Raw genomic sequence first — 15,895 nt, 5'->3', positions numbered from 1 at the left:
GGTTTGGACACCCCTGAGGTCGCGGCTGTCCAAAGGAGGCGCAAGTGAGACATAGTTAAGGATGGGGCGCTGACTGATCACAGGACAAGAGATCTTGTTTGGTTCTCCGGCTGCTAATGAGACATGCGTGACGGCGGATTAGCCTGCAGGAACATTCCCAGGTCAAAGCTTCTTGTGTGCTGTTGTTTGTGTGTAACCGACAAGTGAGAGATCACAATAATGTTCTGTGTTCTGCCGACTCCATCACATGATGCCGCCTGCCTTCACACTTAAAATCAATGACACACAAACACATCGGCCACAATAACAGGCAGCAGCAGCAGTAAAACATCCACAAAAAGTACTTTATGTACACTTGGGTTTATTGTAAAAAGATACATAGTCTTTCTCGTCCAACCAATTCATGGTATAAACAAGTCGGATTAACATGTGACACGAATAAAAACATATAAAATCTGAGCATGACGCCCGGAATAATACAATAACAGAATACTCTCACAGCTGTAATCATACATCAGTAGTTCAGTCACAAAAAAAAACAACCTAATAGCATATATGTAAAACGGGATTAAAAATAACATCAAGACAATATATATAGCTAAATATATAAAGAAAATACACTGCAAAACAGTCCGTGCAGTGCAGACAAAGAATACTTCAAAGTCATTGTCGCTATCCAGGCTGCAGACCACATGAGTCGGGATAATAATTCTACATTGGTGATGTTGTCCCCATTGGATTTTTATCCTTAAGTAGGAGTTTTAAGGAGTCCAGAGTGGCCCCTGATAGGACTGTGTCTCACAGGGATGTTGCTTTGGAAGTGGTCTGGGTGGTTTTTTTCGGCTAGGGTTAAAGCATTCTCAAGTACATTACTCCAAAGGCCAACATTTTTATGACCAGACATTAGCCACGTTTACATGGACCTAAATATTCCAATTCCATTCAAGTTATTTGCTCAAACAAAAAGAAGCATCCGGAAATCGAAAATGAGTTGTTAGCATGTGAGTCATCAACTCGAACCAGTAACGCCAGGGTCCTTCCTATAGTGGAGTCATGAACACATGACCTTAACTGAAGCAAGTGAGGCCTGCAGTTCTTTGGATGTTTTTTTGTGGGGTCTTTTGTGACCTCTTGGATGAGTCGTTGCTGCATTGTTGGGGTCACTAGCCACGTTTACATGGACCCAAATATTTCAATTCCAATCGGGTTATTTGCTCAAACGGAAAGAATGTAACCTTTGTATACACCTCATTCCGAAAGAAAAGTGCCAATCCGAATGAATATATAATCCGGATTCACATGGGTGGAATATTCCTTTCCCCAATCCGATTGAGGTATCTTGTACCCGTTCAATCGGAAAGTTGTCAGACTGCGTTCTTTCAGCGCATGCTCAGCTATGACGCAACACGCAGACGTCTCTCAGGTTTTGAAAATGGCGGCGAGCAGTCATCACTGGACGACAGCGGAAAGTTCGTTTTTGATACAAACTTTAAAAGAACTGAACGTTCAAGTTGCTGCTTTAATTTTTTTTTTTAAAAAGCGTTGAAACTGTCCCAACAACCGTGGTAATCCGCCATCTTCGATGAATCACGTGATGTTGTTTACGTTTTACTTTGCATGCCCCATTGACTATCCGTTTGATTATAGCGGTGCATGTAGACAGGAGATTGGACTATTCCTTTCCAATGTATACACTGTTTTCTGGTACGTTCGGAAAGATTCCATTCGGAAAAAGGAAAATCTCCTTATGTAAACGTGGCTAACGTGAGAGCCAAATGGTATTGTTAAAAAAAATAATTTCTATGAAGATATTATATTTTTATACAGTGGAACCTTGGTTAAGATTTTTTGCTTTGGTTTGCGTACATTTTTCGGTAAGTGTACAAAATGGAACCCGTCTTGCAATGTTATGTCATCTCATTCAATACCAAAGATACAGTACATTAGTACATATTAATACGTTTTGAATCGCCGTGCTCAATAAGAAAAGCAGAGACTTAAGGTCTTAATTCAAGAAATAACTCTTAGCAAAACACAATAAACACGTTCATTGTGTCTTAGTCTCGCATCTGATACAAGCAACCATACATTTGTATGAATCTTCAGACATTATGAATTGTTTTCTGGATGGAACTATAATTTTTTTGGGTGTTAACATTCATGTCTTACTGTAACAGACTCATTGGGTTTCCATTAATTGTTTTGAGAATAATTGATTTGGTTAAAGTTCATTTTGGTTAGAGTTTTCTGGAACAGATGAATGATGTTTACCAAGGTTCTGCTGTATTTATACAGTATGACTGCCCCGCCCACTGTTATGGGCTGTATGGCGGTCGTGTGGTTAGCGCACAGCCCTCACAGCTAGAAGACCCGGGTTCAATTCCACCCTCGGCCATCTCTGTGTGGCGTTTGCATGTTCTCCCCGTGCATTTGTGGGTTTTCTCCGGGTACTCCGGTTTCCTCACACATTCCAAAAAACATGCTAGGTTAATTAGCGACGCCAAATTGTCCATAGGTATGAATGTGAGTGTGAATGGTTGTTTGTCTATATCTGCCCTGTGTTTGTCTTGCGACCAGTCCAGGGTGTACCCCGCCTTTTGCCCGAAGACAGCTGGGATAGGCTCCAGCACCCCCCGCGACTCTTGTGAGGATAAGCGGTAGAAAATGAATGAATGAATGAACTTTTGTATCTGTATCTGACAAATCAGATCATTATAAACAGCTGGTGGTAAAAGTCTTACAAAGCCCTTGGCTGCAATATGTCACTGAACATAGATTTTTTTTTTGCTTTTCCATCTGGATTTCTTTCAGTTAAAGTGTGGAGAAGTAAATGATGAGCACATTTTCAGTTCATTTTATCAAAATAAATGACATTTAGCCACTTTTATCTCGGTCGAATATAAATCCACTTAATCTGTTCCAGACATCCATCCATTTTCGATGGCGCTTTTTGTCACATTACGACTTCATTCCCATAGAATTAGAACTTTTTCCTTCAACCTAATTTTCCAAAAATGACAACTTTATTTTATTTTGTTTCTCAAAATCGTACAACTTTAAATTATGTTTTTTTTTCAAAATACATGATTTTTCCTTATAATATTACACATTTATTCCCATTAAAATTTCATTTTTTTTTCTTCATTTTTTTTTACTTTATTCTCTTAAAATTACAGTTGATTTTTTTCAATTTTCTTCCAACTTGTAAATTATTTAATTAATTAATTAAATTAATTGTCTTGTAAATTACAACTTTATTCCCACAATATTTTGACTTGTCCCAATATGACATTATTTTTGTTAAACTATGACTTTTTCTCATAGAGGTTACTTTTTCTTTCACTATTTTGACTTTATTCTTGTAATATTGTAATTTAATATTTTGAGAAAATTGAGTAGAGCGGGGGAAGCACTAGTTCTCAGTCATGGCCGCCCACCAGGAGATACAAACTTTTACAACCTTTTTTCCCCCCCACATATAATCTCTCTGATTATCAAAATAGATTAAAAAAAACTACTTCCAAGTTCCGTTTACTCACAAGAAATGCTGCATTAGGCTGAAAGGTATACGTACATTGTTTAGGTGATGTTTGGTCCTATGAAAGACCCCTATGAAGTTAATTTACATACTGCTGTTTCTTTATTGTCTTTATATTCTTTATATAATTACCTACGGAGCTCCTCCATTGTGTCTGACTTTCCACCGGCGTCCTTAAAAACATCTCATTGTCTTCCTCGTCACATTCTTTGAAAGGAACATTATGCAGACTTTGTTGAACGAGTCACTTGAATGCATCCTTACTGCTGATATCTTATTCAAGGTCAGTTGTGCGCTGTGTATGTAAAAAGGGGGGGGCCTCAATTCGAAGCGTATTTTCCCAGGAACTTGTTTTTGAAGGTATTGTAGATGCCCCCCCCCCTCCGCTGAACCTCAAACGTGGTAATTCTTTGGACGTCCTTTTTTTTTCCTTTCATTGGGTAGCTTCACAATCCTCAGGCTGTAGTGGACTTGTTGGTCATGCGGGAGTTGCTCTGGTCAGATGCTCGCTCTGTGACCTTCAGCTTAAGGCATGACTGCTTCTCGTCCATCATCAGCATTTCGGCGGGGAGACACCAGCAACACAGACAGGACTGGGAAAGGGAAAAAAACGTGTTGAGAGAGAATGTCAAGCCATTTTACATATTCACATCCGCCGTCCTTGTTTTTAACTATTATAGGTCTTAGCAACACACCATGCACACTCAACTTCAATGAGATGCAGGGTTATTGGCTTTAAAAAACAGATTGTAAGAGCTGTAACTTACCCTGAAGCAATTCTTAAAGCGCTTGCTGACCATGTAAAGGGCAATGGGGTTGATGCAGGAGTTGACGGACGCCATGTTGATACCAATGTAGTCCAACACTAAAAAGAAGCTGGAAATTGCCACGCATGTCGTTAATATATATTGCACTTCCATCAAATGTTATTGTCCCGTATTTAATTCGTTACCTGAGCAACTCGCAGCGGTTCGGATCTTTCTCGTCATAGATGGTGAGTTTTAGAATACGACTGAGGTGAAGAGGAAGCCAGCACAGAGCAAAGACCAGAACCAAGCAGAACACTGTCTTTGCCACTTCTCGTCGCTGCACACAAATGCACATTCATCACTATGATGACCCATAATGGCGTATTTTCTGGCACAGACTGGTCCTCTGGGGAATTTTTTTGGTTCCACAAACTCATCTTGTTTTTTTTAGGGAAATAAGATTTCATGATGAAAAGCGGAAGTCTCATGTTAGGCTGGATGAAAGTATAACCGGACATAATTGGATTTATTAATAGGACACACTTGTCTGGTTCTGAGAAAAAAGTCTTATTACTATGTGCTATTACTCTTGCTATTACTATTAATATTACTATTACTATTACTATTACTATTACTATTACTATAGTTATGTTGTACTCATCTTGTCATGTTTACTCAGTTATTGTAGACACAATTTTTTTGTTCTAGTATAGTTTGTTTGTTACACTAAACTCAAATACATATAAAAACATGTACCAATATGAGTTTAAAATACAAAAAAAAGTTTTGTCATAACTCAAACCTGTCATTATTTAAAATGTACTGGCGATTTTTTATGATTTGATAAGCGCTTATAATTTTTTTTTGCATCTTAACTGCACCAAACATGATTTCTTCTATTGTGCAGTTGCATCATCACCGCCAAAAAACGTAAAACACATTTAAATACGTCTTTGGGTTGAAAAAAATGTCATGTAAATACATCTTTGGTCGTGAATGAGTTAGTTACCATTTCTATTTTAGTCAGTCTCAAGTCCGAGTCAAGTCAAGACAAGTCAGTTCAGGATCGCATTTTACTCAACACACACACTGAAAATCGAAAGTATTTTCAAGTCATCAGACGACACTTCAAGTCAAGTCTTGAATCACTGATGTTAAAGTCCAACACTTAAGTTCCAAGTCTTTGAGGAAATTGTCAAGTTGAGTCAAAAGTCATCAAAACTGTGACTTGAGTTTGCCTTGAGTCCACAACTATGGAATGCCTTGCTACCTGAAGTATCATTACGCATTTATGCCATAAAAAGTACAAAAATTGAAGCAGTTCTTCCCCTCGAAAAAATATAAATCCACTTAATCTGTTCCAGACATCCATCCATCCATTTTCGATGGCGCTTTTTGTCACATTACGACTTCCTTCCCATAGAATCTGAACTTTTTCCCTCAACCTAATTTTCCAAAAATGACAACTTTATTTTATTTTGTTTCTCATAATTGTACAACTTTTGAAAAATAAGTTTTTTTTTCAAAATACATAATTTTTCCTCACAGTATTACAAATTTATTCCCGTTAAAATTTCAATTTTTTTCTCTTCATTTTTTGATTTTATTCTTTTAAAATTACAGTTGATATTTTCCATTTTCTTTTTTATTACTTGTAAATTATTTGTATAATTAATTGTCTTGTAAATTACAACTTTATTCCCACAATATTTTGACTTCTCTGAAGATTACATAATTTTTGTTAAACTATGACTTTTTGGCATTGAGGTTACTTTTTTCTTTTATTATTTTGACTTTATTCTTGTCAAATTTTTGCTGCGTTTTTTTTTCTCTGTAAGTGTTCTTGTTTAATCCTATTTTTAGAATCGGGCTGCACTTTGGACACCCCTGCTTTAACACAAAGACTCAGGAGCGCCCCTGCTGGTTACAGTTAGGAATTGTACTCTTTTTTTTTTTTGCTTCAGGTGATTTGAATGATTCCGCAATACAGTTTAATCGATGCAGTTGAAAAAAAATAACTTGCAAACCTGTTTGAGATGATCACTGAGCGCAATTTGAACCCCGTTCTTCTTCCTCAGCATCTCGCAGGTCATCAGGGTGTAGAAAATGGCCGTGCAGGCCAACGGTAGACAGAAATATGCGCTGAACAGCCACCAGTCCTTCACTGATTTATAAAACTAGGAAGAATAAAGTCGATCGTCATCATCATTGCATTCGGAAAAAAAAAAAACATTGGAAACACGACCCCCTGGGTGTGACTCAAAGACACACTCCATTTAACAATTCATCTATCATATCATCTCAGTTTTAATATTGATATTTCAAGCGCTATCAGACACAGTCGCGCTTAAGTGGTACGGTATTTCATGCCAGCAAAAAAGAGTGATTGCTTCCGAGATACGTCCCATCTATTTCCGTAAACTCTGTTTAACCTCAGAAGCTATCCAAGCGGGATACCTTTGTACACCGGCATGCACATCTGCATGTGTCGTGTGTCTCAGCGTGATTTAACCGTGCACGTGCAGTTCAGCCGTGTGCACAGCTGTGTCAACAGGACGCCTCGTCCGCAATGAATTACGCGGTCGCGAGCTCTCACCCTCATAAAGTCGGTTTTCTGCATGGGATGCAACAAGCAGATCCTCAGCTGTTCCCCTTTGTAGTCCATGGTGATCATGTCAAAAGCGATGGCCTCGGGCACGGCAAGGATAATGGACAATATCCAGATGAGTGCGATTTCGATCGCCATCCACTTTGGAACGCCGATCCCTTTGATTCGGCTCCACGAGGCCACAGCACGGTACCTGAAGAGTCGGTCACATGAGTTGAGGCAAGCTGACGGACAACAATAACGACTTTGTATGTGCTTAGAAGATACTCAGTAGAAGCAGTTTAAGTTTAACCTTTGCTAAGCGTCTTATAGAGTCAGGGTGCTCACAGTTTTCAAACCTGCAAACTACTTTTTAAATCACCACGCCCCAAAAATCTAATTATTAAACTAATTGTTTAAATACTGTGCTCTTAAAATCTTAAAACTGCACCAAACATGATTTCTTTTATTGTGGAGTTGCATCATCACCGCCAAAAAAAAACGTAAAACACATATAAATACATCTTTGGGTTGAAAAAACATGCTGACTGTACATCTTTGGTCGTGAATGATTTAGTTACCATTTCTATTTAGTCAGTCAAAGTCAAGTCAAGACAAGTCAGGTCGGGAATGGGAACACATTTTACTCAACACACACACACTGAAAATCTCAAGTATTTTCAAGTCATCAGACTACATCCAAGTCAAGTCTTGAATCACTGAATGATTTAGTTACCATTTCTATTTTAGTCAGGTCTCAAGTAAAGACGTGCAAGTCCAAGTCAAGTCAAGACAAGTCAGGTCGGGGATGAGAACGCATTTTACTCAACACACACACACACTGGAAAATCTCAAGTATTTTCAAGTCATCAGACTACAGTCCAAGTCAAGTCTTGAATCACTGAATGATTTAGTTACCATTTCTATTTTAGTCAGTCTCAAGCAAAGATGTGCAAGTCAAGTCAAGACAAGTCAGGTCAGGAATGGGGAACGCATTTTACTCAACACACACACACTGAAAATCTGAAAAGTATTTTCAAGTCATCAGACTACAGTCCAAGTCAGGTCTTGAATCACTGATGTTAAAGTCCAACACTTAAGTTACAAGTCTTTGAGGAAATTGTCAAGTCGAGTCCAAAGTCACCAAACTGTGACTTGAGTCTGCCTAGAGTCAGGGTGCTCACAATTTTCAGCCCGCAAACTACTTTTAAAATCACCACGCCCCAAAAATCGATCTAATATACAGCATTTTTTTAAATTAAACTATGGCTAAATTCTAACCTTGTGACATCTCCTTTACTTCAGAAATACTACTAATTGTTTAAATACTGTGCTCTTTCTTTGGTAAGAGCCAATCACGAGCTATAAGTGCACTCATGACAAGCTTGTCAATCCATTGGAAATCTCAAGAGGTCATTAAATAAAACAGTATAACAAAATAACTCTGTGGCTTAACACTCAAAAGGTATACCTGAAAAATATATAAAAACATGTAGCAATAGGAGTTTAACAAAATGTTTCACATCTGAGCAATGCGTTCATTCGGGTGCTGCAATGATTTCAGCCTCTCTCTGGGCTCCCTGTGGTGGTGGACACAGGCGGAATTTCTGTGGCATCCATCCATTTTTATATGCTGGTTGTCTCCCAATGAAATGCTTTACTCAGACAAAATACATTATGGCAAAACTTAAAAAAAAAAACGTTTTGTATTTTAAACTCGTATTGGTACATGTTTTTCTATTTATGTGTAAATAAATAAATAAATAAATACGAAAAATTAAAAAAATATATTTATGTATATATGTGTATATTTAGTATATTTATTTATTTATATTTATTTATGCTAAAAAAAGATTTTTTCTGGTAAAAGTATATTTATTTATGCGAAAAAAATATATATTTTTTTGCAGGTAAAAGTATATTTATTTATGCTATGCAGCAGAACAACGCACTAGCAAGTCCAACTCAAACAAAGACAATGAACCGACAAACAAAGGAACGCGCACCTGAACTAAATAGGAATCACAAATGGAAAACAGGTGCAGGAAAAAACGGAAACCAACGGAAAACAGAACAGAGTAACAAAGGAAGTGAATACAAAATAAGAGCGTGAACTAGGAAGGGAAAAAAGGAACTAAACGAGCTTCACCCCCTCGTGACACCAAGCTCTTATAAAATGTGGCCACTTAAAACTGCACCAAACATGATCTCTTCTATTATGCAGTTGTGTCATCACCTATTTTTGCAGAAATAAATATATCTTGGGTATTGGGTGTTGGGGTTGGGAAAAAAAGCGAATAAGTAATAAGCTTGAAAAGACGAGCTTACCTGTCAATACTCAAAGCGCACAGACTCAGCACTGTGATCCCCACTGAGGCTTTTTGGACAAACGGCACCACTTTGCACAGAGCCACCCCAAAAGGCCAATCCTCCGCCAGGAGCTGGAGGGAGAGAGTTGGAGAATCAGCGTTAAAAAAAAAAAAAAAAAAAAAAACACAAAGAGGGAGCAAAGCAAATGATCTTGTTGTTTTTCCCAGCTTCAGGCGTGTCGTTTAGACTCGACATGCGTGAAACTAAACGTGTTGGATTCTTTGGATTGATGGACATCAAAGTACGGTAACCCTTATGACACAACTGGACTGGTGAGATTATACTGCATTTATCAAAATCATATGTACTGCACTTTCCGCATACGCATCGTGTGTTATTTTAACCACCTTCCCTTGTACAAATGAACACTCTTTCCGGGATACAACTTTCTCACACACGCATATTCCAAATATTGTTATAATAACATACCAGATATAAAATCGGATACAAGAAGCTTTTGGAGGGAAAAACATGAGGTATGCAGGATCTCCACTTTTAGTTGGTTTAAATCATTTAACCCATAATTTGGACTTTTTGTCTCATCAATATGACTTTTTGTGTCATAATTCTGACTTTTTTTGCTCATATTTTTGACTATTTGTTGCATTATTATACCTTTTATCTCATAATTTTGACTTTTTGTCTCATCAATATGACTTTTTAATCTCATAATTATGACTTGTCATACTTTTGACCCTAAGTCTCATCAATATGACTTTTGAAGTCAATATTTGGGCTTTTTGTCGAATAAATCTGACTTTTTATCTCATATTTTTGACTATTTGTTGCATAGATATGACTTTTCATCTCATAATTTGGACTTTTTGTCACATCAATTTGACTTTTTGTCTCATAATTCTGACTTTTTTGCTCATATTTTGGACCATTTGTTGCATAATTATAATAATAATTGTGACTTTCTCATACTTTTGACATTATGTCTCATCAATATGACTTTGATGTCATAATTTGGACTTTTTGTCGCATAAATCTGACTTTTTATCCCATATTTTTGACTATTTGTTGCATTTTATCTAATAATTTTGACTTTTTGTCTCATCAATATGACTTTTTAATCTCATAATTATGACTTTTTCATACTTTTGACTTTATGTGACTTTTGATGTTATAATTTGGACTTTTGTCGCATAAATCTGACTTTTTATCCCATATTTTTGACTTTTTGTCTCATCAATATGACTTTTTGTCTCATAATTCTGACTTTTTTGCTCATATTTTGGACTATTTGTTATTATGTTTTTGTTATTATTATTATTATTTGTTATTGTCATTATACCTTTTACCTAATAATTTAGACTTTTTGTCTCATCAATATGACTTTTTTATCTCATAATTATGACTTTTTCATACTTTTGCCTTTATGTCTCATCAATATGACTTTTTTGCTCCTATTTTTGACTATTTGTTGCATAATTATACCTTTTATCTAATAATTTTGACTTTTTGTCTCATCAATATGACTTTTTAATGTCATAATTATGACTTTCTCATACTTTTGACTTTATGTCTCATCAATATGACTTTTGATGTCAATATTTGGACTTTTTGTCGCATAAATCTGACTTTTTATCTCATATTTTTTAGCATTTGTTGCATAATTATGACCTTTCGTCTGATAATGTGGACTTTTTGTCTCATCAATATGACTTTTTGTCTCATAATTCTAACATAACCCATATAACTTTCTCACACACACATATTCCAAATATTGTTATAATAACATACCAGATATAAAATGGGATTACAAGAAGCTTTAGGAGGAAAAACATGAGGTATGCAGGATCTCCACTTTTAGTTGGTTTAAATCATTCAACCCATATGTTTGACCCATAGGCTTACCTTGTAAACATTGATGGGAATGCCAATGATGATGTGCAGCAAATCTCCGAGAGCCAGACTGGCAATGAGGATGTTGGGTCCGTTCCGCATACATTTATTCTTATAGATGATCCTCAAAAGCGTAGCGTTTCCGATGATGCCGACGACAAACACCAGGCAGGAGACGACTGTGTTGATGTACTTGAATGTGTCTCGGATTTCTGTGGGTGCGCTGCACATGGGCGGCATTCTGCGGCGCGGCATGGTGATGTTGGGCCTCACCGGACCCGGCACGTCCCGCTCGATAAGTCCACGTCTTTGTGTAGCGGGAAGGGGATCAGGAGGCATCTGGTTCTTTGATTCCAGCTGCCCAAAGGCGACCAGGAAATGAAGCCCCAGAAGGAGTAACCCCGTATAGTAGAAGGTTGTCTTCATCCTGGCTTTTGATCGGAAATGTGCTGCTATTGATCCTCGCTGAGAATTCCTGAAATAGAGAAACGGTTCCTAGGCTGAAGTCAACTAAATTTACTTCAAGTAAATAACGTGTACTTGTATGTAATACTTGGAAATGATGATCTCATAATGTTTTGCTAAAGAGATACTATCAGCTGTTTATTGAAAATAACGGATTATGTTTCATAAAATAAGCGGAAATGAGAAAAAATAAGGGAAATTCCGACAGAATTTCGACCCCCCAGGGGGGTACTGTTGTTAAGAACCATCACCTACTGTGGTGTGTGTTTCACTTTCTGCCACATCGAGTCAATCACATGAAGGGCTTAATGATTATACCCAATATATGCAGGCCTGCTTCTACCAAAGAAAGAAAAAATAATAATAATAAATAATTATGAGACATGAAAGTCACAATTATTGGATAAAAAGTCCAAATTATGAGATAAAAGTTTTAATTATTAGATAAAAAACAGAAATTACAAGATATGTGATACAACTGCATACGTGCTGCCTGTATCTGATAATTATGACTTGACTTTATGATTACTTTTTTTAAATCTCAGATTTATGACTTGAATTTATGATGACTTTTTATCTCATAATTATGACTTTTTGGCATCATTTTTGACTTTCTTGTCTCATAATTATGACTTTGTCGTCTCATAATTATGATTATCTCATAATTAAGACTTTTTGTGTCATTATTAGGACTTTTCTATCTTGTAATTATGACACTTTATATCATAATTTTGACTTTCTTATCTCATAATTGTGACTCTTTGTGTGAAAGAAAAAAAATCCCAATGGTATGTCATAATTATGAGACATAAAAGTCACAATTATTGGATAAAAAGTCCAAATTATGAGATAAAAGTTGAAATTATGAGATAAAAAAACAAAATGATAAGATATGTGATACAACTGCATACGTGCTGCCTGTATCTGATAATTATGACTTGACTTTATGGTGACTTTTTTATCTCATAATTATGGCTTTTTTGGCATCATTTTTGACTCTCTTGTCTCCGAATTGTGACTTTTTGTCTCATAATTATGACTTTGTTGTCTCATAATTATGACCCTCTCATAATTTTGAAAGAAAAAAAATCCCAATGGTATGTCATAATTATGAGACATAAAAGTCACAATTATTGGATATAAAGTCCAAATTATGAGATAAAAGTTGAAATTATTAGATCAAAAAACAGAAATGATAAGATATGTGATACAACTGCCTGTATCTGATAATTATGATTTGACTTTATGATGACTTTTTTATCTCATAATTTTGACTTTTTGTGTCATTATTATGACTTTTCTATCTTATAATTATGACCCTTTATATCATAATTTTGACTTTCTGATCTCATAATTATGACTTTTTGTCACATAAATCAGACTTTTTATCTCATATTTGTATTATTTGTTGCATAATTATGACTTTTCATCTCATAATTTTGACTTTTTGTCTCATCCATATGACCTTTTGTCTCATGATTCAGACTTTTTAGCTCATATTTTTGACTATTTGTCGCATAATTATACCTTTTATCTAATAATTTTGACTTAATGTCTCATCAATATGACTTTTGATGTCATAATTGGGACTTTTTGTGTCATAATTATGACTTTTTATTTCATACTTTCTCAAAAAATTGACTTTTTGTCTCATAATTATGTCATTGTCATACTTAATTGTCATACTTTTGACTTTAATTCTGATAGGATGAGCCGGATGGGGAGGGGAAGAAGGGGGAGATGTGGATATTCGACTTAGACGCAGTTTTGTCTGAGTTTTGTAAGTCTCAAGTAAAGATGTGCAAGTCCAAACCAGGTCTCAAGTCAAGTCCGAAGTCTTTACAAGTCGTAAGCACTGTACCATAACCTTGTAACTTGCCAATGCAAATGAAATTCTCCTCGGTAGCATGTTGACACGTCTGAATGTTAATCACTGTTACTCGCTAGCAGAAATGTAAGCCACGCCCTCGTTGTTTGTTCCTAAACCTGATTGGACGGTAATGGATGCTTTCTTTGAGGTAGATTTAGTCATGAAATGTTGAAGTCTAAAGTGATCAAAAGCCTTTTCAGAACTTAAAATGCATATAAATGTCAGTATTGTGTAGTGTAATAGTGTTTGGATTCAAACCCAGTTCTGTCATCTGTACTCCACTGTAAATATGAGTAATAAACACTTGCCAAAACTTATACTTACCTCACTTTGCTGAGCTCAAACGTCCTCTGTAACTCTGACCCTGTCACCACAGAAAAAGATTCCCAAATTGGAGGGGGGGCTGGTCTTGAAACGACAGCCTAGTCATCTCCACCTTGTCTTTGCCGGGCGGGTATCCAAGTGGAGCTCCAAGTCCAAACCCTGTGAGCAGTTTGACCTGCTTCTGTCCAGTACTGGCTGTTGCGTCTCTGTGTGCACTCTCAAGAGTCAGCTGGTTGGATCCCTGCCCCCCCCCCAACCACGCCTTGTTTCATCTCGGGGAGGGGTGGAGGAAGGCCGGCAGGATGCTTAGAAGTTACTTTGGGATTTTTTAAATTGATATCAGGCCTCACAACTAGGAGACCCGAGTTCGATTCCACTCTCAACTATCTCTGTGTGGAGTTTGCATGTTCTCCCCGTGCATGCGTGGGTTTTCCTCCCACATTCCAAAAACATGCTAGGTTAATTGGTGACTCCAAATTGTCCATAGGTATGAATGTGAGTGTGAATGATTTGACGTTTTGTGCCCTGTGATTGGCTGGCCACCAGTCCAGGGCTCGCCCGAAGACAGCTGGGATGAATGAATGAATATTTTATTAGTTGCACTCTGCAAAAACTACACAACTGATTAGTATTAGTATTTCATTTTGTTGAGGAATTATGACCCTTCATATCATAATTTTGACCTTTTGATCTCATAATTATGACTTTTTGTCGCATAAATCTGACTTTTTATCTCATATTTTTGACTATTTGTTGCATAAATATGACTTTTCATCTCATAATTTGGACTTTTTGTCTTATAATTCTGACTTTTTTGCTCATATTTTTTGCTCATTTTGACTATTTGTGGCATAATTGTACCTTTTATCTAATAATTTTGACTTTTTGTCTCATCAATATGACTTTTTAATCTCATAATTATGACTTTCTCATACTTTTGACTTTATGTCTAATCAATGTGACTTTTGATGTCATAATTTGGACTTTTTGTCTCATCAATATGACTTTTTGTCTCATAATTCTAACACAACTCATATAACTTCCTCACACACACATATTCCAAATATTGTTATAATAACATACCAGATACAAAATGGGATACAAGAAGCTTTATATATATATTATTGTATTATATATAGATTTATTTATTCATATATTTGACTATTTGTTGCATAAATATGACTTTTTGTCTCATCAATATGACTTTTTGTCTCATAATTCTGACTTTTTTTGCTCATATTTTTGACTATTTGTGGCATAATTATACCTTTTATCTAATAATTTTGACTTTTTGTCTAATCAGGCTATTTATAGTGCATTATTCCTGAGGGACAATTTAATGATGAAAAAGCACATCAAAACTTAAAAATAAATAATGTAGTAGTTTTGCGGGTAAGTAGCCAACATACATGTTTCTTGTTTCTTGATCTGTCCTAAAACACAACTCTTTGTAGTTTTCTTCATTTTATCAGTGGATATAATCAGGGTTCTGGCATGTTTGTGATGCTTTTGATGTTGCTGAGCCACGATGATTCTCCAAAAAACACCATGAATGGAAAGATTTGTCATTCGATGGCGGCGGAAAAGCAACAGCAACAATATTCAGCTGAGTTATGAATCACATTGCTCTTTGAAGGCATCACTGAAACTTCTGTTTGGAAGAATCACCTGATATAATTAAAAAAGAAACCAACCCCACTGCCCCCCTTTAGTATTATCCCATAGTCAGCATGTGCTCTAATATTTGAGGCTTTGTAATTTCGCTAAATGTCATGTGATGCTCATCACTCGAAGAACCTTGTGAGCCCGCTGTACCGTCCTCTGCATCGGCGGCCATAAAACTCTGCGTTACTTCAGACCTTTGCTCTTTTCAGCAACGAGAACCACTTTATGTCTTGTGGGTTCACTGCAAATCCATCACACACAAAGAAGCTTTTTCAGTATTTAAAGCTAAAACGCCATAAACAAAGAAGGTCTCCCAGTGTTTCCCAGTAACATGTCCCATTTAATTTAAAGCTAAAGTACCCAGTCGAACCTCGTTAAGAGATGTACCGAGTACATTTCAAGTTACTTTGCTGACAAAGGGTCGTGTTGTGTTGGTTTTTATTGCTTTCAGTGTCAACTTGAGGACACACAGCACACCC

At 36.4% G+C, this 15,895-nt stretch overlaps 1 protein-coding gene across 1 annotated transcript; it reads right to left on the bottom strand.

Moving 5' to 3' along the window:
- Positions 1 to 364: 364 nt before the first annotated feature.
- On the bottom strand, positions 365 to 13,925 carry ednrba (endothelin receptor Ba). The gene is made up of 8 exons (XM_058068875.1): positions 13,752 to 13,925; positions 11,105 to 11,567; positions 9,203 to 9,315; positions 6,884 to 7,088; positions 6,315 to 6,464; positions 4,491 to 4,624; positions 4,306 to 4,414; positions 365 to 4,131 (listed from the first exon to the last, which is right to left on the bottom strand). The coding sequence occupies exons 2-8, from the start codon at positions 11,516 to 11,518 to the stop codon at positions 3,994 to 3,996; spliced, it is 1,263 nt and encodes a 420-aa protein (XP_057924858.1). The 5' UTR covers positions 11,519 to 11,567; positions 13,752 to 13,925; the 3' UTR covers positions 365 to 3,993.
- Positions 13,926 to 15,895: the final 1,970 nt, after the last annotated feature.

Source organism: Doryrhamphus excisus, chromosome 3 (genome assembly GCF_030265055.1).
Source record: "Doryrhamphus excisus isolate RoL2022-K1 chromosome 3, RoL_Dexc_1.0, whole genome shotgun sequence".
NCBI classification, from domain to species: Eukaryota; Metazoa; Chordata; class Actinopteri; order Syngnathiformes; family Syngnathidae; genus Doryrhamphus; species Doryrhamphus excisus.
The sequence above is the reverse complement of the archived record's forward strand: the minus strand, read 5'-3'. Positions and strand labels throughout refer to the sequence as shown.